Genomic DNA, 27,989 nt, shown 5'->3' with positions numbered 1-27,989 from the left:
CTCTCGCCGGGCCGCGGCCCATTGGCGGTTGCCATAGCTGCGCGAGTTCGCTTGACAAGATGGCGGCAACGGGGCGGTGGCTGCCCGGCCTTCCACGCTGGGCCCTTCCCGGCTTCTAGGGCTGGCCGGGCTCCAGGCATGGGCGCTGCGCCGGCGACCCCGCTCCTGCTGGGGCTCCTCCTGCAGGGCGTCCTGAGGCCGCTGCGGGCGGACCCGGGTGTGTACGCGGGGCAGGGACCTGCGGGACCAGGATGGGACTCCCCGGGCCCGGAAGCCACAACGCGGGAGCCGCCGCCACGCACGCCGCGGGCAGGGGTCGTGCGGCCGTTAATCCCGCCTATCCCTTCCCTTTCTCCTAGTTTTCATCCCTCCTTTCATCCGAATGTCCGGCAGTGCGGTCAGCGCGGCCCTGGTTGGAGGCCCCGAGGATGTGACCGTGTCCCTGGCCCCGCTGCAGGTCGAGGCTGGTGAGGAGTGGGCCCTTCTGGTGGGGGTCGGGGTCGACCTGCGGGCCTTGCCTCTGCCCTCAGCAAGCAGGGTGGAGCAAAGAGGACGGGCGACTGGTTCCGTAAGAGAGCTTGAACTAATGGCTAATCTTTGTGCTTGTCTGCCCTGCCTCACGTCCCTGATGAGAATAGTAGCATCTTTCCTTCCCATTGGACCAATGAAAAAACTGAAGAGAGGTTGCCACCTCCCTCCCTAATGTCACCTTTGTATAGGGGTTCCGTCCTAGGCAGTCGGAACCCCCTGGACCCTGCTGCCTTGCAATCTTCTCTCCCTTAGGAGTGTTGCCAGTTCCAACTTGTGATGTGCTGAGCAATGAGACGGGAGACTGGAGTGTGACTGTGACCCCAAGTGTGGTAAGGCTGCAGCAGAACCCCCCCAGGGTTGGTTTCTGCAGTGCGCTCTTAAATTAATACTTGTAGCGTTTTCCAGGTCAGAACCGCTGTGGAAGTGTGCGCTGTCAGTGCAGACACCCATCCAGCCCAGTGTTCTCACCCTTGGGCTAGGGAGCCTTGGCTCATTTCAAGGGCTTGGTGAAGTCTGTTGAATTCTGTGTGCATTTTTCGTTTCTTTTCTTTGGTACCAGGGATTGAACCCAGGGTGCTTAACCGCTGAGCCACATCCCCAACCCTTTTTTTATATTTTATTTAGAGAAAGGGTGTGGATGAGTTGCTAAGTACCTTGCTAATCTGCTGAGAGGCTGACTTTGAACTTGCCATCCTCCTGCCTCAGCCTCTCTAGTTGCTGGGATTACAGGCATGGGCCACTGTGCCTGGCCTGTGTGCATTTTTCTGATGAGAAGTCTGCCAGCTTATGTCAAATTATCAAATGGTTCTGGAACTCAAAAGAACTTCATAACCACTGGATCTGAACTTCTGTGTCAGGACTGTGAAGACTGGAGAGGTGACATGTATTTCATAGAATAAGTGTCCACTGAGTGTCTAGTATCAACTCTGAGATAAATGGACAAGAAAGACAGACTGCTTGTACCTTAGGAATAGACGTTTGCATGACCAGAGCCATTCTGAGAGAAACTGGGGATCATTTTCATTGACTTTTTGGTATTTCATCTTTCAATAGTGAGAGAATAAATACATTTAAGAAGGGTCTAGATAAATTGAACTAACTTATCAGACCTCTGTTTAGCTTTCTGTAAGTATTCAAAAGTTGTTTGCTAAAAATTCAGAATCAGAGCTTACATATTTCGATTGGTTTAGACAGGTTTAGGGGTGGAATTGAAGAGAATTCTGTCATCTTTGAATATGGTTCTTCTTTTGCAAAATGCACCGAGGCTAATGTGTGCTTTAATGTGCTTTCCATTCTGTGTTCTTAGGATCACAGATGTTGTTTTGAGTTCACTAAGTATAGCAGTGTTTTCCTTTCAGAACGTGTTGGAGGTGACAGTGAGGCTGAAGAGGGACCTGGAGCAGTGTTCCTCCAATGAGACAGAGTCCTTCTCTGAGTCCCCTTGTATTGTCCAGACTCTTCTGGTTTCAGCATCTCACAATTCATCCTGCTTAGCACATCTCCTCATTCAGGTGGAAATTTATGCCAACTCTTCTCTGACCCAGGGTGCATCAGGCAAGTACAGTCTTTGATATCCAAACATTTATGTCAGACATTACTTGTTTGGTTATAAGTTTATGACATGCAGTTTAAAAGTGGGCTTGACTTTATTCTTTTTTTAGTTGTAGATGGACATGATACCTTTATTTTATTTGTTTATTTTTACATGGTGCTTCACATGTGCTAGGCAAGTGCTCTGCCACTGAGCCACAGCCACAGCCCCAGCCCCCTTGACTTTATTCTTGAGTCTGTCTTGTCATCCTAAATGTATTCTTTTTTGTCGTTGTTTTCTTGTTTTAAAAGTTTTTGCTTTGTACTGTTTTATTTAATTAAGGTTTTCCTTGATTTACTGTTTGTATCTTTTGTAAAACACTTCAAATCCTTCTTGAGAGAAAGTGAAACATGTTTCCATGTACTGATATCCAAAAAATGTCATCTTTACCACACATAAGACCCAAAGTTCAGTAGGCCGATGTGGTGCTGTGGTGCTGGCGTGGGCTGGCCCCAGTCACCAAGCAGAACACATGTTATATGATTGACTTCTCCAACTTTAATTCTTCTAATATGACATCCTGAAAATGGAGATTTTTAGAATGGATTCCTGTGAAGGGTGAAGGGGCAGGAGTACAGCCTTGTTCCTGTGGTTTTTAGTCCTGGGTTAAATACCTGCTGGGGCAGTGAGCGGGGAGAGTGCAGGAACATGGCAGGATCTTTCCTCATAGCAGGAGTTACTGAGCATTTTGTTTCTTATGTGCTGAGTTTGGCCAGCACTCTTCTACTTAAAAAGAAGGATTGAGGTGGAGTTCACATGGCACAAAATAACCATTTAAAGGAAGGGTTTGGTGGCATTAGTGGATTGGTGGTGGTGTGCAACCCATGGCTCCTAGTTCCAGAACATTTTTGTCACTCCAGAGCGAGACCCCTTACCTGTCTGCAGCTTCTCCCGTTCCTTCCCTGGCCCCACCCGTCAGCCACAGGCTGCTGCCTTCTCTCTCTGGAGATGCCTGTTTGGGACATTTCATATAAAGGAGCTGCACAACGGCTTGTGACCTATGTCTGGCCCTTTTCATCAGCACCTTATTTTAAGGTTGGTCCATGATGTAGCATTTGTCAGTGCTTCACTGCGTCCCTTGGCCAAGTGGTGTCCACTGTGTGGGTGTGTTCCGGTCTTCCTGTCCACTGACCAGTTGGTAGGCATTTGGCGCTTCCCACCGTTGGGCTGTTGTGAAGAGATTTTTGTTCCAGCTGAGGTCACTTCCGCCTGCCTCCCGGGCCCTGCTGGTGCTCCCTGACTGCTGGTCACTGCCCAGCGAGTCTGGACTGGTGCCAGCATGGAGGGAATGAACCTGAGCCCCTGCTGAAATTCATCATGGTCATCAATTTAAAAGCCCTGTTAACTCATGATCCTTGAAACCTCATGCCAGGGGCTGGGCTGTGGCTCAAGGGTCGAGCGCTTGCCTAGCACATGTGAGGCCCTGGGTTCGATCCTCGGCACCACATAAAGATAAATAAAATAAAGCTATAAAGAAACCCTCCTCCCAAACCTTATGGTAAGTGAAGAAGCCATCTGTGGGGAAGTGTGCAAGGGAGCCCGGCGCCTGGTTGGCTAGTGGTGGGTGCAGAGGGTGGGAGGGGATGGAAGGGTGCAGGCTTCCTCCTGAGTTAGTGGACGTGTCCTAATGTGACTGAAGTGACAACTCCACCTCAGTAAAACCGCTGCCCCTGGGTAGCAGCTTGCTTGGGCTGGGGTTGCTCAGTAGACGGGAGGGGACAGTGCATGTCCTTCTCAGCTCTACCAGCCTGACAGATAAGTGGACAATGGACATGAGGGAACCTCACTGAGAATGGGACCCCTGCTGGGGCAAAGGGAGATCCTGGGAGGCTCTGCCAGGCCTCTGGAGGTGGTGGTATACCCTTTCAGCTGTACAACAGGGACCTCAGGAGGGGCTTCCTGGGGAGAGAGGCAGCCTGCAGAGGCCAGGAGGCTGGGCAGATCCTGGGCACTGCAGGCAGGGTGAGGTTGTTGGGGGCTATAGCACAAGAGTGGTGTGGCTTAACTTACATTTTTTGTTTTATACCAGAGATTAAACCCAGGGCCACTCAACCACTGAGCCACATCCCCAGCCTTTTTTTTGTATTTTATTTAGAGACAGGGTCTCACTGAGTTGCTTAAAGCCTTGCTATATTGCTGAGGCTGGCTTTTTTTTTTTTTTTAATATTTATTTTTTTAGTTGTAGTTGGACACAATATCTTTATTTATTTTTATGTGGTGCTGGGGATTGAACCAGGGCCTTGCCTGTGCTAGGCGAGCGCTCTACCCCTGAGCCACAACCCCAGCCCCCTGAGGCCGACTTTGAACTCAGGATCCTCCTGTTTTAGCTTCCCCAGCCACTGGGATTGCAAGCGTGTACTGGGCCCAGCTTTCACTTACATTTTTTAAAAAAATATCTCTACAACTGGGTGGAAAATGAACAGGAGAGGTCTTAATTCAATGAGGAGATGTCCTAGCCATGTGGGGGCAGGTATTTAGAACAGGGGCAGCAGGAGTTTGTCACAAACCATAATTGCCTCTGGGTTCTTCACCCATGCTGAACCAGAGCCGAGATGTGCAGATCTGACTCAGATGTGCTAGTCACTCGAGGCTGAATGTGTAGCCTATTAAACATGATCTAGATGCATCCCAGATAAGCTGCCTGAATGTCACTGTGTTTGTGCTTAATATCAACTGTATTTTGAATAGAATTGTTCAGTGTATTGAAAAATAAAACCTGTGATTATATTCATCTTTTTTTAAATTTTTGTAACATTTTATTCATTAGTCTTAGGATAACAGTTGTTTTATATCTATATATCAGATTATTATATCAACTTTTGTTTTTGCTTTTTAACGTATTTGTCAAAAATTGACCATTAAGTCCATAGGGATTTTAAACACAATACTTCTCTTTTATTTTTTTTTTAATAACTTTATTTTATTCATTTATTTTTATGTGATACTGAGGATTGAACCCAGGGCCTCACATGTGCTAGGCAAGTGCTCTACCACTGAGCCACAACCCCAGCCCAATGCTTCTCTTTTAAATATAAAAACAATGTATATTTTAAATTTTAGAACCTGCAAAATTAGAGGAAAAATTTTAAAATTGCCCTTAATTCTACCATTAGGCAATAATTTCTGTTTACAACTTATGTATTTCTTATACAGTCTTTTTTTTTACATTTATCTTAATTAGTAATTTTTAACTGATGTGATTCAACTGTACTTCTTTGGTTCACTGTAATTGGTGTGTTCTCTACGTGGCTTTTGCTGGCACAGCAGACGCAGCTTCAGATATGTTTGTTACATTGCCCGTTTCAAGAGTCCTTATGGGGCAATGTCAGGTGATGGTGGTTTACAAAATAATGATTCTGCTTTTTTTTTTTTTTGAATGTCACAAATGTGACAGAGCTTTGTCAGATTGTATTACAGCTGATCTTGCTGATCTTTCTGTTGTCTGTGCTTTTCAGAGAACATGACTGTTATTCCTAACCAGGTGTATCAGCCCCTTGGTCCTTGTCCTTGCAATTTAACGGCTGGTGCCTGTGATGTTCGCTGCTGCTGTGACCAGGTATGTTCTCTCTGACTGCTGCCTGAGAGCGGCTGGTCCCATTTTTGGCTTTTTAATAGACAGTCTTTCAGAGTTGACATGACATCTCATTTGCAAATTGCTTTCAAATTGTGTGTTTTCTTATCTAGTTTTGTCAGTTGAGTTTATGGAGGAATAAAATGTATTCCTGGAGGAAGTCGTGCTTGCAGCGATTACAGTGAGAGGGTGGTTTTAGGATCCTTAAAGAAAATAGAAAAAAAGAAAGCACATTGGTGTAGTGATTGTCAGTAAATGTTCAGAGTTGTGTGACCATCACCACATCTGACTTGTGAACACCTCTGTCACCTCAAGAGACCTGGGTCTATTTATGATCCCAGTCCTCATCCCAGGACACCGTGCATCTGCCTGTTCTGCGTGTTGCCTGTAAGTGGAACCCCACGCTGGAGCGTGCTGAGCCCTGCCTCTCACTTAGTGTGGTTTTCTAGACTGTCCTGTGTGGCCTGTGCTGGAGCCTCATTGTCATGCTGAATCACCTCCATTGTGCAGGCGCACCCCATGTCTTGCACCCCTCCATCAGTGGCAAGGCATGTCAGTGGCAGGGCATGTCGTTCTTTTCATTCTTTGGCCGTGATGGATGGCCGCTGTGAGCAGCGTGTGTGAGGTGTCGGCCCAGGGGTGTTTCCATCCTTTTGGGTTTGGAATTGCTGGGTCATCAGGAGCGATTTTGAGAAGCTGTTTTCCAGACTCTTCCAAAGCAATCGCACTATTTTGCATTCCTGGTACAAAGTGTGTGGGCTGCAGTTTCTCTGTATTGTCACCAGCATTTGTTATTATCTGTCTTGATGGTAGCCCTCCTAGTATGTGTGGAGCGGCTTTTCTGATTTTGATTTGTGTTTCTCTAGTGACAGGTGATGATGGTCAGTTTTTTTGTGCTTATTTGATATATTTGTGTCTTCTTTGGGGGAGTTTGTTCAGATTCGGTAGTTCCCCACAAAAAGTTCTTTACTTTTGGAGATTGAACCCAGGGATGCTCTTACTGTGAGCCACATCCCCATCCCTTTTTAAGGCTGGCCTTGAACTTGGATTCTCCTCCCTCAGTCTCCTGGGTAGCTGGGATTTCAGGAGTGCGCCACTGCACCTAGTGATGTTATAATTCTTGTAATTAGACCTATGACAACCATTATATTAAAAGATAAAAGCACATCATAAATCTGGTTCCGGTGTCGCTAAAAATGTCAGGGTGGTATTCTTTCCCTCTTCTCCTGTTACTATTCCCTATTTCTAGCACCAGGGGCAAAGCTCCACCTCCATTTTGTCAGCGGCCCCTGGTCTGAGGAGTGAGCTGACGGGTGGGTGGCCTGGAGGAGCGTGCACACTTACTGAGTGCAGGTTTCTCCTGGCGTGGGTGCCCTGCAGGGAACGAGGAGGTAAGGAAGTGGTGCAGGCGTTGCTTTTGCTGTGTGGTCAGCTGGAGAGGGGTGAGGAGGAAGGGGGTTAGTGTCGCAGGGCTTATGTGTGAGAGCCCTTCAGCCTCAGCGCTGTCACCTTGAGGACGAGATGTTGCCTGTGGCGGGCACCTCAGCCAAGCGGGTGGGCCTGGCGGGCCTGAGCTGCCCCCCACCAAAAAAGAGGAAGAGAAAGGAGCATTTCTGAGGGAATTTCATCTTTTGCACCCAGGTCAGAAGGACCTTTCTGTTCCTGTTGTTTTTCGGGTGTCTTTAGCCTACGTAGTCAGTCTGTAGAGTGCATATAGCCACATGTCACCTAGCCACGGGGACGACTCCGCATCATCACTGTTAGGCCCTGTGTAGTGCCAACGTCATAGAGTACTTACCCAAATTAAGATGGCTACAAAATGAGTGGGCGATGTCCAGGACCCCATGGTGCATGAGTGTGTCTCTGACAGAAGCTTCTCCAGCGGCAGGTGACCGGAGTTCACGTCCCCTAGATGCCAGGTTTGCCGTCACACACCATGGCACCAATGTGGTGTGCTGTCTGTTCTGGACCACAACCTACCATGTTTTCTACTCAGTTTTTGATTTGAACTGTTCATGTTTGAAACAATAGCTCAGTTACATTTTTTCTTGGCAGGGGAGGGTGCTGGGGGTTGAACCCGGCCTCACGTGAGTGAGGCAGGGGCTCTCCCACTGAGCCCCAGCCACAGCCTAACTTTTTATAATTAAAAAGTAAAGAAAAATGACTACTGCAGCAGCTCAGGCTTCAGGACAGAGCTTAACCTGCAGCTCCCTCCATGCTTTGTAAGACAGGAAGGACATAGCTGCAGAATGAGCCTGTGGATAAGTGATTCTCGATGTCACTGATGGGGTCGCGTGAGGACACAGTGGGCAGCACTTGAGGCTTGTGGGTGTGGACTACATGCCCTATCTCTGAATGTCAGGGTTTGAACAATGACAAAGGTTAGAAGAGGGGTTTGCTCTGTCATGTCCCCACCTGTCCTGTGCTGTCTCTTCTTGCTTTCGGTGGGCACTTCTTACATCCCTAGTAAAGCTGCAGTTCCCCTGAAGGCTTGAAGTTCCTGATGGGGAGCCTCGTGAGGGAGTTGACTAAGGAAATTCTGGAAATTTTACTTCTTATGGGCACCAAGCACTGTCAGAGGAGATGGCACTGTGTTTGCTTCTCATCTATTCGGTTGTATCTTGCTAGCCTGAGTTAGTGTCATTTGCTTGCTGGGGACCATAACTGGCAGGCCCTCTTGCTTTCAAGGAGTGCTCGGCAGAGGCCAGAGACCTGTTCAGACTGTCCTGCTTCACTGGTGTTTTTGGAGGAGACGTCAATCCTCCATTTGATCAGCTGTGTGCTGTTGGGAAGCCTGGCCAGGTCCCCGACTGGTTCCCCTTCCTGTGCGTGCAGTCACCTCTGGCCAACTCACCCTTCCTCGGTTACTTCTATCATGGTGCCGTGTAAGTATCAGAGCCACGCCTGGGAGGGGCCTTATCTCCCAGGGCCACAGAGCCACCTCCAGCAGGCCCCCGTAGCTGGGGTCACACTTTTCTTAGCACCCAAAGTGATTTAATTCTAGATGTCAGTTAGTGAAGTCGCTTTTGTTAAGTATTTGGAAGACCCGGGCTGCACTGAGCATAAGCCAGTCGACCCAGTGTACAGTCGGTAGTGACTTTTTAGGTAGAAGGGCCAGCGGGCCCATGGGGGAGTTTTTCTTTGCAGTGTTGGGGACTGAACCTGGAGTGCTCCACCCCTGAGCCACATCCCAGCTCTCTTTATATTTTTAGAGACAGGATCTTGCTAAGTTACCCAGGCAGGCCTTGAATCTGATCCTTCTGCCTCAGCCTCCTGAGAATCTGGGAGTGGAGGTGTGTGCTGCCATGCCCGGCTCTATAGGGGCCCTCTACCCTCTGTATTTTATAGATCTGTATTGTTGACAACTTACAACTATGATTTTTATAATTAAAAAGTAAAGAAAAACTTGAAGGAAGACTTGTGTTTCAGTGGGTGACAACTGACGTGTCACTGATAGTCTCTGTTGTGGCTTGCAGTTCCCCTGGGCACCACCCTGCCTTTGAAGCGCATCTTCATGCTGAGCCACAGGGCTTTCCAGACTTCGGCTACAAACAAGGAGATCCCATCCTGACCGTCGACAAGGGGTATTTTACTGTTCCACAGGTAACGACTTGAGCTTGGACATGCCAGGCGCTTGTCTTCCCTGTCCTACTGTTGATTGAACTCATTGCTCTTGAAAATCTCTCCCCACATTACTCACTTTTCTCCTGTGGATTTACCAGGGACTTTACTATGGATGGTCTATGGACTTTTAAAAAACGCACTATTAATCACTAGCTTTGCTAAAACTCAGAATGAACTATCAAATAAAAAAGATTTTTGATAAATTTCCTTGGAAATAATGATTATTCTTCACTTTTGTTAGTTTGATAGCCATTTTCTAGTAAGTCATAAATATGTCATTTTACTTTTTTTTGTACCAGGGATTGAACCCAGGGGCACTTTACTGCTGAGCCACATCCCTAGCCAACTCCTCCCCTTTTTTTTGAGACAGGGTCTCACTAAGTTGCTTAGGGTCTCTCTAAGTTGTTGAGGCTGACCTTGAACTTGTAGTCCTCCTTCCTCAGCCCCCATTGCAGGTGTGTGCCTGGCTAATGTATCATCTTATGTAGAATTTTGAGAAATATTTTAGGGTTATCAAGTTTTAAATGGAATCTTTATTTTTCTGAATTCAACATTATTAGGAAAATACATCTGTGAGAAGAAAACATGGGGAGTAAAACCATTTCTCTTTACTCTCCATATGAGTCCGTTTTTATGGCATTAAGAAAATCTGGGGGCTGGAGCTCAGTGTAGAGCTGGTGCATAGCATGTGTGGAGCACCCCCCATGTAGTTAGGAAGAGGGAGGGAAATGAAGTTGAATATCATGTTTTTGCATAAGTCAAGAGTGGGGCTGGGCTGGGGCTCAGTGGCCGAGCGCTTGCCTAGCACATGTGAGGCCTTGGGTTTGATCCTCAACAACACATAAAAATAAACAAACAACAAAATAAAGGTATTGTGTCCATCTACAACTAAATTTTTTTTTTTTTTTAATTTACAAAAAATCAACAGAGTGGGGCAAAGGATCCCACTCAATTTTATTAAATAATGCTGGTGGGACTCCTTGACCTGTTATTGCAGGTTGTGCTAAAGCTGGTCAGTTCAGCAGACTAGCCACTGTTGAAACCAGACTATGGACAGGGGCGGTTGACAGAAGGACCAACGTTAAAAGAGATGCTGATCTGGTTTTTATGATTAGAAGAAGGATCACAAATCTGCTGGGTGTGTCCTTACCCTCAGGTGTCCCTGGCTGGGCAGTGTCTTCGGGATGCCCCTGTAGCATTCCTTCGGAATTTTGATGTTAAATGCACTACTAATTTGGAAGTGTACCAAGAACGAGATGGCATTATCAACTCGAAGATAAAGAGCAGCACCATGGGAGGTATGTCATGTGTCTGGAGAAAGAAGAGACCCCAGTGTTAAAGTATGACCTTGTGAAACTATAAGTCACTTCTACCGGATCAACTTAAAATTTCAACTGGCAATTGAGGATGGTGTTTTCTTTGGAAAAAGTTCAGTTCTGTAGGACAGTCTAGTACACGTTAGTTTTTTTTTTTGCTGAGAAATTGAATCCAGGGCCTCGTGCCAGGCAAGTGCCCCACCAATGAGTCACAACCCAGCCCTGGTTCCTTCTTTTTTAATTGAAGGAAATTTTCCATGACGTAATGTAATTCAGTGGCATTTAGTGCATTCCCACCTCTGTGTATTTCTAAACTTTCGCATCACCTGCCAGAACTCCTGTGCCCATTCGCACTTGCTGCCCGCCCCCTCCCTCCGACTCCTGCAGCCCCACCTTTCTCTCTGTCTGTGGATTTACCTGTACATTGAGTACAAGTGGAACCCTGCGGCATGTGGTCTTCTCATCTGGCTCGTTCACGGAGAGCATTTTCACGTGTCAGCTTTGTTCCTGTTGGTGGCTGGGTCACATCCATTGCTTGGATGGACTGTGTTCTGCTTCTCCATTAGTTGGCTGATGGATGGTCTGACTGGGCCACCTGTTGGGTATTGTGAACAGTGCTTATGTGAACACCTGTGTGCAGGTTTTTGCACGAGCATGTTTTCGTACTGTGACACTGTGGGACCACCAACTGCTCTCCCAAGTGCTGCAGTCTCTCACACCCCACTGGTAGCCCACCGCCCTTTGCCCTGATGGGAGTGGCACCTGGTGCTCTTCCTGGCTTCCAGGATCCTCTTAGTCCTTGCTGCTTGATGAGGTGACCTGCGTCTGCTGATGCTAGAGGGTGGCTGTGGCCGGCTCCCAGGGCAGGCTTGGCTTCCGTGTTTGCCTGGCCATCTTTCCTTGGGGTGAGTAGATGAGATCACCTGGACAATGCAGTCTTGGGGAAGCTGATTTATGTATTTTTTTTCAGGCATAATTACACCAACTGTGACCTATGAGGAAGCAAATGACCTCGACAAATTCATCACCAATACAGGTATTCTCACTGTTAGACTTTTATGTCATTTCTGCAGAAATATAAATGGCATTTTTTATGAGTGTTATACAGCTCCAGAGTAAAATACATTTTTATTAAGAATTTTGGGGGGCTTACTGGAGTCAGGAAGACATCCCAAGGGTAGTTTGTTTGCTCCTTGTTCCACCTTGCTGTGTACCCTCTTGTGACCACAAGGCAGCACCCTCAACCCCCACCTCGACAGGCCTGGATTGGATGAGTTTTGGGGTCCCTTCTAGTTTTCAGGTTCCTAGAGACTTTTCTTAGATGTTTTTCAGGTCATTAGAAAACTCTTTAGAAGCTAGGTGCGGTAGTGCATGCCTATAATCCCAGTGGCTCAAGAGGCTGAGGCAGGAGGATCGAAAGTTCAAAGCCAGCCTCAGCAACAACCAGGTGCTAAGCAACTCAGTGAGACCCTGTCTCTAAATAAAATCCAAAATGGGGCTGGGGATGTGGCTCAGTGGTTGAGTGCCCCTGAGTTCAATCCCAGTATCTCCCCCAAAACCAAAACCAAACAAACAAAATTCTTTCGGATACCACATTTTCATGTTTTGATTTTTTTTTTTTTAAATATTTTTTGTTTTTTAGTTGAAAGTTGGATACAATACCTTTTTTTTTTTTTTTTTAATGTGATGCTGAGGCTCGAACCCAGCGCCCTGCACGTGCTAGGCGAGTGTTCTATCGCTGAGCCACAACCCCAGTTCCTCATGTTTTGCTTTTAATTGTGATGCAGCCAAGTAAATTATGTAAAGTATGGCTGATATTATCAGGACGTTTCATGTATGTGTGTGTGTGTAGAGGAGGCGGGTATTGGGGATTTAACCCAAGAGCACTCTTTGAAATTTTACTTTGAGACAGAGACTTGCTAAGTTGCTGATGCTGGTCTCAAACTTGCGATCCTTCTGCCTCAGCCTCCTGGCTCACTGGGATCACAGGTGCACACCACTGTGGCTGACAAGACTTTGTTCCTAATGAGAGATACTATTTGTGTTCCTTTATGGTGCTTTGTACTTCTCCAGTTCATTCATTACTTCATCAAGTTCCTGCAATGTAGTAGGCAGCGAGCTGGCAGGCCCCATTTATGAAGTGATGCTCTGTAATCTTTCATTTCACAAATATTTCACCAAATGCCTGCTCTGTGTCATGAAGAGACAGTTGCTGGGGACTCAGGAATAAAAGGGAAGGGACTATGTCCTTCAGGGTAATGTGAACAGAGGGGGCTGCTGGCACCAACTCAGGGACCAGGGCAGGCTCCCTGGAGCTGGAGGCACGCGGCAGGGTGGGATACACTGGGAACAGCCACCCAGGCAGAGAGACACCAGTCGCGGGTCCTTAGTCATGGAGTGTTCTTGTATTTACAGAAGCTCTTTTAGGCCACGGATCAGTCTCCAGATATGTGAATGTGGAAGAGCATTATATTTTCAGATGGAATAATAACACAATCAGTGAGATAAATGTCACGATTATCAGGGCAGAAGTCAGTGCCCTCCAGAAAGGTAACTCTGAGGTAGTGAGAATGCTTTAAATTTAAAGCCCAATTTCCTTCCTTCCTTCCTTCCTTCCTTCCTTCCTTCCCTTTTTCCTTTCTGATCCTCATATTTATAACCATAAAATGAAGTCAGATTTTTTTTTTCTTATCTGTGTCTGTGAGCTAGTCACAGAGACAGTATTCATTTGCACACCAAACTACAATTTTTAAAGAAAATGACACCAGAGGGACAGCTTTTTTCCCAGTGAATGGTGCACAATATGTCTTTTTTTTTTGGTTTATTTCTAGGAATAATAACTCAGAGATTTACTGTGAAGTTTTTAAGCCACAGCAGTGGTAATGAAGAGGAGATGTCTGGAAACCCAGGTGAGGTGACTGCCTGTGCCATCTGTCCGTCACTGTCCTACGAGCAGTCTGCAGGTTGGCCACACCTACCCAACCCGTGGTCCCGGGCACTCCCCACATTTTAATTTGCTTTGCTGACCTGCTTCTTTATTCATTTTTGTGACATTGTATACTTTTTTCTGATAGTATCTTTTTTTTTTTTTTTTTACAAGAAATGCCCTACTTAGTGACAAGTAATGAAAGTACAAATTCTTTCTCTTTAGCTACTGATCTTTTAAAATAGACACACTGCAGTCAAATCATTGGCAAAACTAGCTTTTTTTTGTTTGTTTGGTACTGGGTATTGATCCTGGTGGTGCTCTACCACTGAGCTATGTCCCCAGTCCTTTGTGTTTTTTTTTTTTTTTTTTTTTTAGAGAGAGAGAGAGAGAGAGAGAGAGAGAGAGTGTGTGAGAGAGAGAGAGAGGGAGAGAGAGAGAATTTTTTTAATATTTATTTTTCAGTTTTCGGCGGACACAACATCTTTGTTTGTATGTGGTGCTGAGGATCGAACCCGGGCCGCACGCATGCCAGGCGAGCGCAATACTGCTTGAGCCACATCCCCAGCCCCAGTCCTTTGTGTTTTGAGACAGGGTCTCTCTAAGTTGTTGAGGCTGGCCTTAAACTTACTATCCTCCTCCCTCAGCCTCCTGGGGCTGGGGGTGGAAACCAGGGCCAGCTGGGCCAGCGCCCTGCCCCCGAGCCCACCCCAGCCTGCTCCGCCTCCTGGCCTTATCCATGCCATTGTTATCTGCAAGAGCACCCTTTTGCTCTCCTGTCACTTTTTCTCTTGCCTAGCCCTCCCCAGGGTACTGACTTCTTCAGTGTGTACTGACCTGATGATGCCTGACATGTGTATGGATGTTATTTTTTTAAAAACCTATTATTGTGGAGTTTTGGGGTTTATTATTGACTTTGAAAGCTGCCTCCTGGAATTTAAGTGTTTTTATAGGATTTCTGAGAAATGCTGTCAGACTATGTGAAACATATTGAAGGTCTGGTCATAAGGGTGAGCTGGGGAGAGGGGATCTCAGCAGCCCAGGGGACAGCTGTGAGTTGGGCCTGGGCTTAGGAGCACTGCATACTGTGGGCCATGTCTCTAAGGACTTATCGTCTTACTTGGAAAGACAGCATCACATTATGAGAAAAGACAGTGAAAACGCGGAGGTGACTGACAGACAAGTGCCGTGCTTAGGGACAAGTGCCCTGGAACTGTCACCAAGTAGGCAGCTGCCCACTGAGCAACACAGCCCCTCACTGAGCAGCTCTGTCACATGCTGGTGGTCAGGCAGTGAGCCTGTTGGAGCCCCTGCCCTTGGTGGGTTTCCCTCCTGGGGCCTGTGGAGGAGATATAACCCCTGGGGCCCCTAAAAGCAGGCAGTGAGAGCCAGGCGCTGTGGGCATGCTAGTACTCCCAGCTGGGGAGGCTGAGGCAGGGGCAACTCAGCGAGACCTTGACTCAAAATCAAAGATAAAAAGTGCTGGGGACGTGGTTCAGTGGTGAAGTGTCCCTGGGTTCAATCCCTAGTGCAGAAAAAAAAAGAAAAGCAGGTTGTTTGTGTTGGGAAGAGAAATAACCTGGGCAGAAGCTGTGGTGCCAGAAAGGAGTGTAAGTACACAAGGGTGGGGGCCAGTCAGCAGCCAGTGGGGAGATAGGGTTCAGGGGCAGGGAAAGAAAGTGGGAAATGGGAGCTATGGCTGGGTCTCAGTCAGATCTGATTGGGAGGGACATACAAGGAAATACAAATATAAACGAGATATGATATTACCTTGAAGAGTTATTATTTTCTTTTTTTTTAAATATTTATTTATTTAGTTAGTTCTCGACAGACACAACATCTTTGTTGGTATATGGTGCTGAGGATCGAACCCGGGCCACAAGCATTCCAGGCGAGCGCACTACCGCTTGAGCCACATCCCCAGCCCCGAGTTATTATTTTCTTAGAAGAAATATTTGTGCTGTCATGATAGAGGGGAATATCCTTAATTTTAGGAGATACGACAGAGGGTTTAGAAATGGAGTATTGTGGGGCTGGGGACACAGCTCAGCTGGTAGAGTGCTTGCCTCCTAAGCACAAGGCCCTGGGTTCCATCCTCATCACCACCAAAAAAAAAAAAAAAAAAAAAGAGTAGAAATGAAGTAGTGTGGGCCGAGGCTGGGGCTCAGTGGTAGAGTGGATGCCTAGTATGTGTGAGGCACTGGGTTTGATCCCTAGCACCACATTAAAAACAAACAAACAAACAAAAACTAAATAAACAAAATTATGTCCATCTACAACTTAAAATATTAAAAAAAAAAAAACAATTGAGGGGGCTGGGTTTGTAGTTCAGTGATAGAGCGCTTGCCTCACATGTGTGAGCACTGGATTCGATCCTCAGCACCACATAAATAAATAAAATAAAGGTATTGTGTCCATCTACAAGGAAAAATTAAAAAAAAAAAAATGAAGTGTTGTGATGTCTACAGCTTATTTTCAAATGGTCCTGAAAAGTGTGTGTGTGTGTGTGTGTGTATACATACATATATATGTATATATATTTATATGCTTATCTGATATTTATATTTGTGGCTAAATACTAAATTGTTGATTTTAGGTGGTTGTTACATTGGTGTTCATGCTATAATAAGTTTGTGGTTCTGCCTAGTGTGGTAGCTCTCGCCTATAATCCCACCAACTAGAGAGCTAAGGCAGGAGGATCTCAAGTTTGAGGCCAGCTTCAGCAATTTAGCAAGGCCCTGTCTCAAAATAAAAAAATAGGGATGGGAAAAAATATTGGCCAAATTGTATTGTTCTATTGTGTGCATGTATGAAGATGTAACAATAAATCCTACCATGATGGGCAACTGTAATGCCTCAGTTAAACAAGTATGGGAAAAAAGAGTTGGGGATGGAGCTCAGTGGTAGAGAGCCCCCGGTTCAATCCCCAGTATCACACACACACACATACACACACACACACAAGTTTGTGGGTCAACGTTTCTATGCGTGGGAGCATTTTCATAGTAAAAGTGGGAGTCTGAAGTTGGGTTCGCAGAAGGTGGATGATGGATGGAAGAGGAGCTGAGCCAGAGCTAGGGGGCTGAATGGTGGCTGCTCTGGTTTGGGTTTCTGTCACCAGCTGCTGTGATGGGTGCTCCCCACGACTTGTGGTCATTGATGCCTGCTCAGTTGCTGTGTGAAGGAGGCAGGACTGACTCAGGCCTGCTTTTAACTTTTCAGATTTTATTCCTAAAATGTATTTTTAAAACCACATGAATGTTCATGTCTGTTAAAAAGAAAAAAAAAACAAAAAACAAAAAAACCCCTATGAAGTGGATCGCCTTCTCTCAGGGTATTTTGTTTCTAAACCAAATTTAATTAATTAATTTATTTTTACGTGGTGCTGAGGATGGAACACCTTACTGTAGGCGTGCAGGGCCAGGGCTCTGCCACTGAGCCCCAGCCCCAGCTGCCCCTCAGGGTATTTTTAAGAAAGCTCTCCCTCCGTATTTTCTTTCACTGTGATTCTCTCCTCCATTATTTGCTGAGAATAACTTCAGGAGGAAAGGTGCTCAGTCCTATGCGTATGTTTGTCTAGGTTACCACCTTGGCAAGCCTGTCCGAGCCCTTCATGCCGACAGGATGAACAACGTTACCACTTTACGCCTTTGGCAGCCAGGTAATCTGCGTGCCCATTATGATTAGCTTCCTGGTAAACTAGAGCTTGATGATGTCCATTTCCATATTTTGAATCTCGTCAGGCCAAATTGCCTTCTGTAGTGGGGAAGAGGGGGAGGCTGTTTTTAACTTTGTCCACAGCTGTCTCCCGAAGCCTGGGAGTTGCTGCCTGGAGAGCTGAGAACAGCCTCCCGTTCACCCTGGCTGGTCTCTGCTCCCTGCTGGTTGCCCACACCTGCCTGCCCAGGCACCTGGCTCATGTTCAGAGGGAACCCTGCCCTGACTAGGAATTCTGATACAGAAAGGCACCTTTGTTTGTCTTTGAAGGGATTAAAGTAACAATAATCTCAGTTTGTGAAACTGGAAACTTTATTTCTACTTACTGTTTTTCAGGAAAAACTTTGAAGTAGATCTATACTTTTATTTGGCAAAAACAGTAAGAAGATACTCTTTTTCTTTTATAGCTGGAAGGGGTTTGTGCACATCAGCAACTTTCAAACCCATTTTATTTGGAGAAAATGTACTCTCTGGGTGCCTCTTGGAAGTTGGAATTAATGAAAACTGTACTCAGCTCAGGTGAGTTTTACTGACAAATTTATCCACAGTTTCGAATGATTTACTTAATAAAATTAATTTACTACATAAACAAATAATTCACTACCACTAAAAGCAGATATGAAAAATTAGAATGAATTGAAACTTGGGTAAAGGTGATAGGGAGAAAATGAATGATTACTCACTTGTGCTAGAGTTGGTTCATACAACCTCATAAAGGAAAATAGATCTTTCTCTGGATGAAAGCCACTTCTTCCATGTTTAAGCAATGAACCCCAAGTTCTCTGCTGAAGTTTGTTTAGGTTGTTTGAACTTTATACTCTGAGACATCTAAGGAGTCCAGGAACAGGTGTAATTGGTGTGATTGAAGAATGGCTAAGCCCTGGTACCTGGAACTCCAATGTGCAGGTAGCATCTGGACAGTGTATTTATGCATCTGAATATACATTGTGGGGTTGAATCCAGGGCCTCGTGCATGCCAGGTGGCACTCTACCACTGAGCCACACCCCAGCCCTTTTTTTTTTTTTTTTAATGTTTTTTAGTTGTTGATGTACCTTTATTTTACTTATTTGTATATGGTGCTGAGAATCGAACCCAGTGCCTCATGCATGCTAGGCAAGCGCCCTACCGCTGAGCCACAACCCCAGCCCCACCCCTGGCCCTGTTTAAAAAACATTTTATTTTGAGATGGGTCTCATTAAGTTGTCCAGGCTGGAACTTAGTTAGGATCCTCCTGCCTCATTCCCTGAAGTAAATGGGATTACAAGTATGTACCACCTTGCCCAGCATTCCTTTTTAAAAAATTGAGATAACATTCTCTAATCATTGTAAAGTAAACAGTTTGATGGCATTTGTGCATTCCTGCAGGTATGCAGTCAACACCTCTGTCTAGTCCCAAAACATTTTCATCACCAAGAAGGGAACCCTGTGCTGGTGACATCGTCCTCCCCATCTCCTGCTCACCCCAGCCACCAGCAATAGTGTTCTGCTCTGTACCCTGGACCTTTCATATCAGTGGAAACATACAATCCGTGACTCTCAGTGCCTGGCTTGTTCCATGTGGCATAATGTTTTCAGTTCACCATGTGAGGTGTGTGTCAGAATCTCGCTGCCTTCATGGCTGAGTCACATCCCACTGTGTGTGGGGACCACAGCTTGTTGGTCCATTCACCCACTGATGGTCGTTCTGCTGGTGAATTGATTGGTGCTGGTGAGTAGCGTTGCTGTGCACAGTCATGTACAAGTTCTGTTGGAACATGCTTTCAGTTCTCTGAGTACATACCCCAGAATAGAAGTGCTGAGTTGTACGGTGAGTCTCTTTTGAGTTTTTTTAAGGAACTGCCAAGCTGTTTTCTATAGTGCCGCACAGTTTGACATTCCCATCAGCAGTGTAAGAGACTTTGAGTTTTCCCATCTCCTTAGCAACACATCCTGTTTTCCCTGTTCAAAAAAATAACTGTCCTGGCTGGGATTCAGCTCGGTTTTTTAAAAATGCATTTATTTATGTACGTATTTATGAATTTTATGTGGTCTGAGGATTGAACCCAGTGCTCACATGGGCCAGGCAAGCGCTCTGCTACTGAGCCACAACTCTAGCTTCATTTTTTTTTTTTTTTTTGTAATGCTGGGGATTGAACCCAGGGCCTTGTGCATGCCAGGCAAGCACTCTACCAACTGAGCTATATCCCAAGCCCCTGCAGCTCAGTTTTTGAGTGCTTGCTTAGCATACATGCAACTGCATGTATTGTAAAATAAATAAGGAAAATAAGGAAAGCAGTTTTTCAGGAGCTGGGGTAGAGCTCAGTGGTAGAGTGTGTGCATGCATCCCTGGGTTCAATCCCCAGCACCACAAAACCCCAAACCAAACAAAAAATCCTAGTGTATTTGAGGTGGTGTTTCATGATGGCTTTGTCTGCATGCCTTTTTCCTCCCTCCCCCCCATCAGGGATTGAACCCCAGGACTCTTAACCACTGGCCCACATCCCTAGCCCTTTTTTTGTTTTATTTTGAGACAGGGTCTCACTGAGTTGCTTATAGCCTCACAAAGTTGCTGAGGCTGGCTTTGAATGTGTGATCCTCCTGCCTCAACCTCCTGAGCCACTGGGATTACAGGCATGTACCACTGCACCCAGCTGCAAACCATGTCTTATAACATAAGATACTAACATTTTAAGCCCAAAGTAAGAAATTGCTTTTGTATGTGTTTCCTCTCTGCACCATCCATCCTGGGGAGGCCATCAAGGAGGAGCGGGGACTCCCAGATTTTTTTTTTTTCTTATTTAGACAGTACTTTTACTAGTTTCTATAATCAAACCCACATAGACTAGACCTTACATATTTAATACAGTGTGCTGCTCTGTATCCTAATCAGATTTTAATATCATTTCCTCAGCAGATTTTTTCCTGGACACCGACAAGTGTGCCTAGACTATTCTGGGAAGGACCTCAGGACAGGCCATGCTGTGGCTGAGAAATGTCTTACTCTTTTGCAGGCAGAATGTTGTTGAAAGATTTGATTCGTTAATACAGGCGACTCACGTGGCCATGAGAGGCAACTCTAATTACGGCAATCTGAGTGACGGCTGGCTGGAAATAATACGTAAGTCAGAGCCACGTGCAGATAGATGTGTGATTTGGTTGCTAAGCAGTTGTAGCATTAGAGTCTGATGTGGTAGGTCACTTTTCTTTGCTAGCTTAACTAGTTACTCTCCAGGCAGGGAGCTCTTCACGTTTTTCACCTCTTATTCATGATTCTCTTTTTTTTTAAAGAGGAAATTCATATGAAGTTCCAATTGCTCCACTTTTTTTTTTTTTTTTTTCCTCTTTTTGGTACCAGGGATTGAACTCCAGGGCACTCAACCACTGAGCCACATCCCAGCCCTATTTTGTATCTTATTTAGAGACAGGGTCTCACTGAGTTGCTTAGCACCTTACTTTTACTGAGGCTGTCTTTGAACTTGTGATCCTCCTGCCTCAGCCTCCCAATCTGCTGGGATTATAGGTGTGTGCCACTGTGGCCGGCTGCTCCATGATTTTATGAACTCATGATCTTTGTAAAAGAAAGCCTGAACTAAGCTGGAAGATTCTCAGAGCACTTTGGTTTGCATTTCCACTTTTGGTTGCCAGGAATACGGGCATTTGAGAATTGAATTTGTAGTTTATAAAAACAACTTTCTAAATTAAAATAAAGTGATTGAAAACATTGTGCTAAGTGAAATAAGCTCATCCACAAAAGACTGCATCTTCCAGGTGTGGTGGTGCATGCCATAATCCCAGTGGCTCAGGAGGCTGAGATAGGAAGATTGCAAGTTTGAGGCCAGCTTAGCAACTTAGCAAGGCCCTAAGCAACTTAGTAACATCCGTCTCAAAATAAAAAAATATAAAAAGGGCTGGGGATGTAGCTCAGTGGTTAAGCACCCCTGGCTTCAATCCCCAGTACCCTCCTTCCAAAAAAGAAAGACCACATCCTGTGTGAGTCCATCATGCGTGATATTCAGAATAGGCAAGTGTGTAAAACAGAAAATGTATTGGTGGGAGCCAGGACTTGGGAGGAAAGGCGGAGCAGTTGTCATGGGAATAGGATTCTTTGTGGGGGATATTCTAAAACTGCATCTGGGGAGTGGGCTGTAGCTCAGTGGTAGAATAGCTCAGTGGTAGAATAACATGAATGAGACTGGGGTTCAATCCCAGCACCCAAACCCACCCTGTCCCAGACAAGACAGATCAGAAGCGTCCTGAATGTAGTGGTGATGGCGTGGCCCTGTGAGTGACCCTGAAGTGCACACCTTTCCTGGGCGTGGGTGCATCATGTGGTGTGTGATGATAACAGCGCTGTGAAAAAGCAGGGCAGGAAGTGGAGGTGTGATGGGGGTGACAGGGCTCCTGGAGGCCAGGTGAGGTTTGAGAGCCCAGCGTCTTGGCCAGAGGCATCTGCAGGGTTGGATTGGGGGTGGGAGTGGAACAAGAAGGGGAGGCGCTGTGTGCAGGGGAGTGGAGGTGAGGTGACCTTAGCTGGTCCCTACAGGCCTGAGTCCACCTCCAAACCCCACATATCCATTGAGTCATTGGGGTCTGGCTCACGGGGTTTCCTGTGTTGAACCCTAAGCCCTCTGACAAGTGAGCCTCGGCAGAGTTAGAACAAAGTCCGGGGTCCCCGCTGGTCTCAGTGGCACCCCAGGCAACATCTGGCCAGTTTTTAGGGGAGCCTTGGGTGTGAACTGAACAGGAAGCAGCTTCTGCTCCCGCTGGGCATTGACTTTTGGGCTGCAGAGAGCTCATTGAAGCTATAGCGCCTGCCTTCACGGTCCCTCCCCTTCCGCCGGTGGGGGCAGCTCTCTGGATACTGTTGTTTCACTTTCCGTGAAATACTGTTCTTTCACCCTCCAAAGTCACTTTGGCCCAGCAGACTAGAATTCACACCAGGGACATCCAGTGTGTGGCCCCTGCACTGTCTCCACCCCTTGCTGATATGAAGGTCATGTTTATGACCTTCCTTGGTCCCCTCTGGATGCCTGGGATCATATAATATCTTTGTTAGCTTGAAGTGCCTGTTTTACAAGTGGGGGGAGGGGTCCTGTGGGGTCTCATACTCCCACCTGCCCATCCAGTCTGTGTCTGATGCACTAGGCCCAGAGATTGGGCTTTTCCAAGCCTGGGTTTGGGATTCAGGCCAGTAAGATGGGCTGTGGAATGACCCTGAGGGATGGCGGGCAGCAGTGAGTCCCAGCACCCGGGGAGTAAAAGGTCCGGGCAGCCAGGTTGGTTGGGTGCTGCATCAGAGAGGTGATGACATTTTGTTTCCTTCAGGGTGGAAGGGTTATCTTCTGTTTCATATCTAAGCCCAAAGCAACGCTAATCCTGGTTAATAAGCAGAAGAGAAGTGATGGGGACACGTGTGTCAAGGAGGAGGAAATCTGACATTCGAACAGTGTGAGCGACCTTCAGGATCTCTGAAGGAGCAAAGAAGCCCCTCCAGGGTTGCCAGGAGACCCCCACCCTCCTCATTGTTGGTTTTCCCAGTGCTGGTCTTCAAGATGAAGGAAAATTAATTTCTCATTCAATTTTATTTTCTTCTAGTTAAACTGCCTTGCTGCAACAGCCTAGGAAATGTGCTTTTCATCTGGCTACAGTTGTTAGAATGGATTTTAAATGTCATATGTAGCTTTTACTAGGAACGTGGGTCCCTGAAACAACTCTGTGGCCTTTAACTGCAGTTTTATATGTTTCTATTACAAGATGGGGTTGATTTCCATGGGGAACTTGGGAACGGAATGATGAAGGACTTTGCTCTGTGGGTCCGTGACTGTTTTACCAGACATTTTCAACACAACTCTGGTTAATTAGCATCTGTTTGTAGCTTTAAGGGCCTGTGTATTTTGTGGAGCCACAACCTGAGCCTATTAGACATTAAAGCCTCATAAGTGTGATTCCTAATATTATTTCCGATTTTTTGGTATCATATTGCCAGAAACCTGATATTAAATTCCTTCAAAAATGCCTAGCTCACTGTTTCTGTAGGTGTAGATGCTCCTGATGCCCACACGGGCCCGTTTTTTAGCAGCGCGTTTGGCACCTGCCCGGATGTTCCTGCTCAGCTCCACATCCGCATCCTCATCTCTGATGCTGGCGCGGTGGAAGGTGTGGCTCAGCAGCAGATACTCGGCATCCAGACGAGGTCCGACCCCCTCTTGGATAAGTGTACTTTAGAGAGTTGGTCTGGTGGAGGGCATGCCAAGGAGTAGGGAAATGCTAAGTTAGAATCCACTTGTGGGCTGGGGCTGCAGCTCAGTGGTGGAGAGCTTGCCTAGCATGTGTGAGGTACTGGTTGGATCTCAGCACCTCATATAAATACATAAAGTAGAAGTCCATTGACAACTATTAAAAAAAGAGTCCACTTATTTATAAATTGCAGTTATTAGCAATATGATTGTATATAGAGATGGAATGTGTATAAACTGTGTTTATAATGGAAACTTGTCCTCACAAGAGTTTATAGAGCTGGGTATGAGAGGTTTTGTAAGGTTGTCCAGGGAGTTCAGGGTGAACCGGGGCTCCTTAGTGCTCATAACATTCTATAGTGCATGAGTGTGACTGGCATGCTAATGGAGAACACTGCTCGGGTGGGGACTTAGGCCACAGACACGGCTCTCTCACTTATGAGCTGTGTGTGACCTTGGGCAACTACTTTGTGTCTCCTGACCTATATTTTTCTCACCTATAAGATGGTGATACTACCTTTGAGTACTAGGTCCCTCTCAGTTTTAAATGACATGGTCTCATTAAGCGAAATAGGGTGCGTATTGGAAAAGTCTGCACACAGCTAGTTTGTGGTTCATGGCTCCCGTGTGGTCCAGGATCTTCGTCTCATGGATCCCTTCCCCTCTGGTTGGCTTCATTCTCAAGGAAGCCATCCTCAAGTGATGAAAAGATAGAGCTAGAGTGCCGCTCAATGGTAGAGCTCTCGCCTAGCACATGTAAGGCCCTGGGTTCCATCCTTAGTACCGCAAAGAAACAAAAAGGGAACAGAGATGGCGAAGATGAACACTGGTGTTCCTCCTCGCATCGGTTTAGCAACTCCAGTGGAGAGGATGCTCTCTGGAAAGGTCTGGGCAGACTTTCGCTGGCGCCTTTTGAGTCATTGCTCCTTTCTGGACCAATCACTTATGGCGGGGACAATAGACACCTGTGATGGGCTAGGCTCAGATGGTGGTCCAGGTCTACGTTCTGGCTGGTGCCCTCTGGTCCACTAGACTTGAGAGTGTGGCAATGGTGGTTCTACAAGGCAAAATGGGGGCACAGTTACCAGAAGAAAGGAGAAGCAATGCTTGGTAGGCAGAAGTAACAGAGGCTAACCACCATAATCACCAAGCCCGCGCAGTAACAGTGCATCGAGGGTTCCATGAGCTGCTGCGTCTAAGCACCTTAGCTCTGGGCTTGAGCCTGGAACGCACACCCTGAATGGGTAGCTGCTGCTGCTGATTATTATCTCATTGATTGAGAGAAACAGGTGATGAAACAAGTTACTTTTAAAAGCATCTGTATGAGATGGCCCGAGGGAGAGCCTGGCCACAGTGGGTGATTGTAGCTGGTGCAGGTGTGTGAGGGCCCTGTGTTCTTCTCAGTCTTATGTCTGCATTTTAAATTTTATGTAATACCACGATGCCCCTGTGTTCTGAGTGCCCTGGATGAATGACGGCTGTGTTCCCTGCACGTCTTTCCCTGTAGGCTCTCCACAGTGAACTGGCAGTACCAGTGTGGACTTACTTGTGAAGATAAGGCTGACTTTTTCCCTATCAGTGCATCAGTCCAGTTTATTAAAATACCTGCACAGTTACCCCGACCCCTGACAAGGTAATCCATTTGCTGACCTAGTTAATATTAAATATTATTAGGAGGCAGAAAAGTTTGTATTTGAAAATAGGAATTTTATTCCTTTAATCAAGTTTTGATGCTTTTCATTTGTTGTTGTAACCGTCTAAAATGTTCTGTAGATTTCAGATCAATTTTACAGAGTATGACTGTAATAGAAATGCGGTGTGTTGGCCACAACTTCTATATCCATTGACCCAGCATTATCAAGGTAAGGTAAAACAGATTTCTGCGATGATTATCAGTTTGTTACATAAATTAAAATTTAAAAATAACATGTAAATGTCACAGAAAACTTAAGACATATAGGAAGGTTTAAAAAGAAACAATGTATTGCTATTGATATGCTTAGAAATTATATCACTATTAGTGGTTTAGCTTACTTCTACCTAAATTATTTACAAAAAAGAATTAACATTACTTCTTTTTTTTTTTTTCCATTGTCCTCCAGGGGAACCTTATGCCCAGTGTGTTGCCAAGGGCTTACTGTTGGTGTCCCTCCTCCTGTTGGCTGTGTTCCTCAGCCACCCCTGGATCAGAACAGCAAAGCTGGGCACTCGACCACCATGACTAAGTCCCTTTAAAAACTGTAGCCCTGGGCTCCAGTGACTGTGACAGTCCTGTATCCCTCTCCCAAACATTTTAATAAATGTTTTTTATTTTTGTAAAAAATTCTTGTGAAGTATTCTATGAATTTCATCCATTCCTGTGGCTGTCCAGGTGTTCAGAGCAATGCAGGATGAACATTCCCATTGCTGGCCTGGCCTGAGTATAGTACATGATTGTGAATAAATGTTAGGAATTTAGCTTATTATGATTACCAAGGTCGTAGGGCATTTATTTGTATCAGGGTCAATCTTTAGTTTTTATATGCTTGTCTTGATTACTTTCCCATATTTCAGAGAAAGGATTAGGAAATGCATGAAACCTTAAAAATGCATGTAATACTGGGGCTGGGGTGGAGCTCTGTGGAACAGTGCTTTCCTAGCATGTGTGAGGCCCTGGGTTCTGATCCCTAGTATCCACATGTAATACAAAAACACAAACCATTGAGTAAAGGTGTGTGTGTGGGGGGGCGGATAATATAAGAAAACAAAAATCAGGGGTGGATATAATTCCATGGGAATATATGCCAAAGACTTCATATTTTGTTAAGGCAGACCCCTACTTTAATGTTTATAAGAATTCAAATATGGGGCTGGGGGTTGTAGTTCAGTGGTAGAGCGCTTGCCTCGCACATGAGGCCCTGCTTTTGATCCTCAGCACCAATAAAATAAATAAAGATATTGTATCCATCTACAACTAAAAAAATTTTTAAAAATTCAAATACGATTGGCTATGGGAGTCATGGGGTTTATTTTTACATAAAAAATAAAATGGTTTTTCTTAGCAACTTTTCAAGGCCCTAAGCATCTTAGTTGTCTCAAAAAACAGTGGGTGGGCTGGGGCTCAGAGGTTAAGCACCCCTGGGTTCAATCCCCAGCACCAAATAAATAAATATAGTTTTTGATGAAAAACAGTTCTTCCTAATTCAAAAGGGGACATTCAGCTTGATACAGTGGAGGGATGGGCATCTACCCAGTACCCTGCAATAGCCACATGGTATGTCACTTGAGTTTTTTTGTGTGTGCCAGGTAATCCCCCTCAGTAGTGTTTCAGATGGATTTTGCACACTTGAAAAATTCTAATTTTGAAAGTGTCTTCCCTTTTACACTTCTTTATTGAGCTCCTAATGCTTCTTGACCTTCCTGCACCAGGAGAAATGTGCCTTTGCGTGGTCCCTGCAGACTTCCTGCCTAGGAATTTTCAAAACTTCCAATCCAAAGCTTTCAAATGGGAGGATAAGCCCACCAATGACACAGGTTGCAATTTTTAAGCAAGATGGCAGATTCTACTGGGTGGTGCTGCTGGGCTTTCACTCAACCCTAAGGTGGAGCTGACTTAGGAGTCTGGTCACTACTGGACCATGGGACTGGAGTATGGCCTGTCACTTCAGCTGTTTGAGTTCAAGACCCTTACCAGAGTATCATCTGTACTGTTTTAATGTTTCCTTAAATAGAATTACCAACTTAATACTTGTGAAACTTTGGATTTGATGTTACAGTTGTATTCCTAATCCATAGTAATATAACTAATGAAGGATTTTTTTTTCCCCAGGCACACTATTTGTTTTAGGTTGTAGGGACACAGGGTTCCTCTCTCTCTACCTCTTTTTCTGATTTGATCTCTGGAGGATGAAGTGATAGCGGTCTGGGGCAGATGAAGGAAATACCCAGTGGGGGTGGGTCTTTCCATGGTGTTAGTATAGCCAATTTAGGATTTAAGATATTTATTCTTAAAAAATTTTTTAATTTTTATAGTTGGACACAATAGTTTTATTTATTTTTATGTAGTGCTGAGGATTGAACCCAGCGCCTGGTACATTCTAGGTGAGTGCTCTACTGCTGAACCAAAACCCCAGCCCAGGACTTAAGATATTTATGAATAATTGATTTCCAAATGACAAATAACTTAGCTTATTTTGTGGGCTTTGTTAGGGAAAACGTACTTTAGTATAAGGGGGACCTGGGATGCCTCCTATGTGGTGTTTACTTTTCTAAGTTTATGTGTTCATGAATGCTGCGGTGTAGCTAGTGGTAGAGCTAGTGCTTAGGCTCTGGGTTCGATCCGCAGCATTAAAAGAAGAATTTTTTTTTTTTTTAATTGAATATGGTTACTGTGTGCTGCATCCTGGGGACACCAAGTGACTGGGACAATGGTCTGGTCTGTGGTGCTTCCACTTTAGTGGAGTAAACGTGCGGGCAGGATGATAATTCGAGGTGTTGGATAAACAGGGATGTAATGGG

At 45.6% G+C, this 27,989-nt stretch overlaps 1 protein-coding gene and 1 non-coding gene across 3 annotated transcripts; one reads left to right on the top strand and one right to left on the bottom strand.

Annotated features, from left to right (window-relative positions):
* Nucleotides 1-65: 65 nt before the first annotated feature.
* On the top strand, nucleotides 66-25,809 carry Tctn2 (tectonic family member 2). Of its 2 annotated transcripts, XM_027921400.2 has the most exons (18): nucleotides 66-217; nucleotides 360-467; nucleotides 784-860; nucleotides 1,890-2,085; nucleotides 5,578-5,678; nucleotides 8,382-8,578; nucleotides 9,170-9,296; nucleotides 10,474-10,615; nucleotides 11,604-11,669; nucleotides 13,049-13,183; nucleotides 13,465-13,542; nucleotides 17,140-17,220; nucleotides 17,684-17,795; nucleotides 20,268-20,374; nucleotides 23,293-23,449; nucleotides 25,000-25,125; nucleotides 25,266-25,354; nucleotides 25,595-25,809. In XM_027921400.2, exons 1-18 carry the CDS (start codon nucleotides 139-141, stop codon nucleotides 25,711-25,713), a joined length of 2,097 nt encoding a protein of 698 aa, XP_027777201.2. In that variant the 5' UTR covers nucleotides 66-138; the 3' UTR covers nucleotides 25,714-25,809. The 2 variants fall into 2 exon arrangements, with proteins under 2 accessions (XP_027777201.2, XP_027777202.2); XM_027921401.2 differs by lacking the exons at nucleotides 13,049-13,183; nucleotides 13,465-13,542.
* Trnaa-ggc (transfer RNA alanine (anticodon GGC)) lies at nucleotides 19,392-19,464 on the bottom strand. The gene has a single exon. It is a non-coding gene; the product is annotated as a tRNA-Ala (tRNA).
* Nucleotides 25,810-27,989: the final 2,180 nt, after the last annotated feature.

The sequence above is a fragment of the Marmota flaviventris genome, chromosome 1 (assembly GCF_047511675.1).
Source record: "Marmota flaviventris isolate mMarFla1 chromosome 1, mMarFla1.hap1, whole genome shotgun sequence".
In the NCBI taxonomy this organism is placed as follows: domain Eukaryota; kingdom Metazoa; phylum Chordata; class Mammalia; order Rodentia; family Sciuridae; genus Marmota; species Marmota flaviventris.
This window is presented reverse-complemented; position numbering and strand designations above follow the sequence as displayed.

Coding starts and splice junctions, on each gene's coding strand:
- Tctn2 (XM_027921400.2), top strand. CDS start 139: ATGGGCGCTGCGCCGGCGACCCCGCTCCTGCTGGGGCTCCTCCTGCAG. Junction 5,679..8,381: donor TTCGCTGCTGCTGTGACCAG/GTATGTTCTCTC, acceptor CTTGCTTTCAAG/GAGTGCTCGGCAGAGGCCAG. Junction 23,450..24,999: donor ATACTCGGCATCCAGACGAG/GTCCGACCCCCT, acceptor CTTTCCCTGTAG/GCTCTCCACAGTGAACTGGC.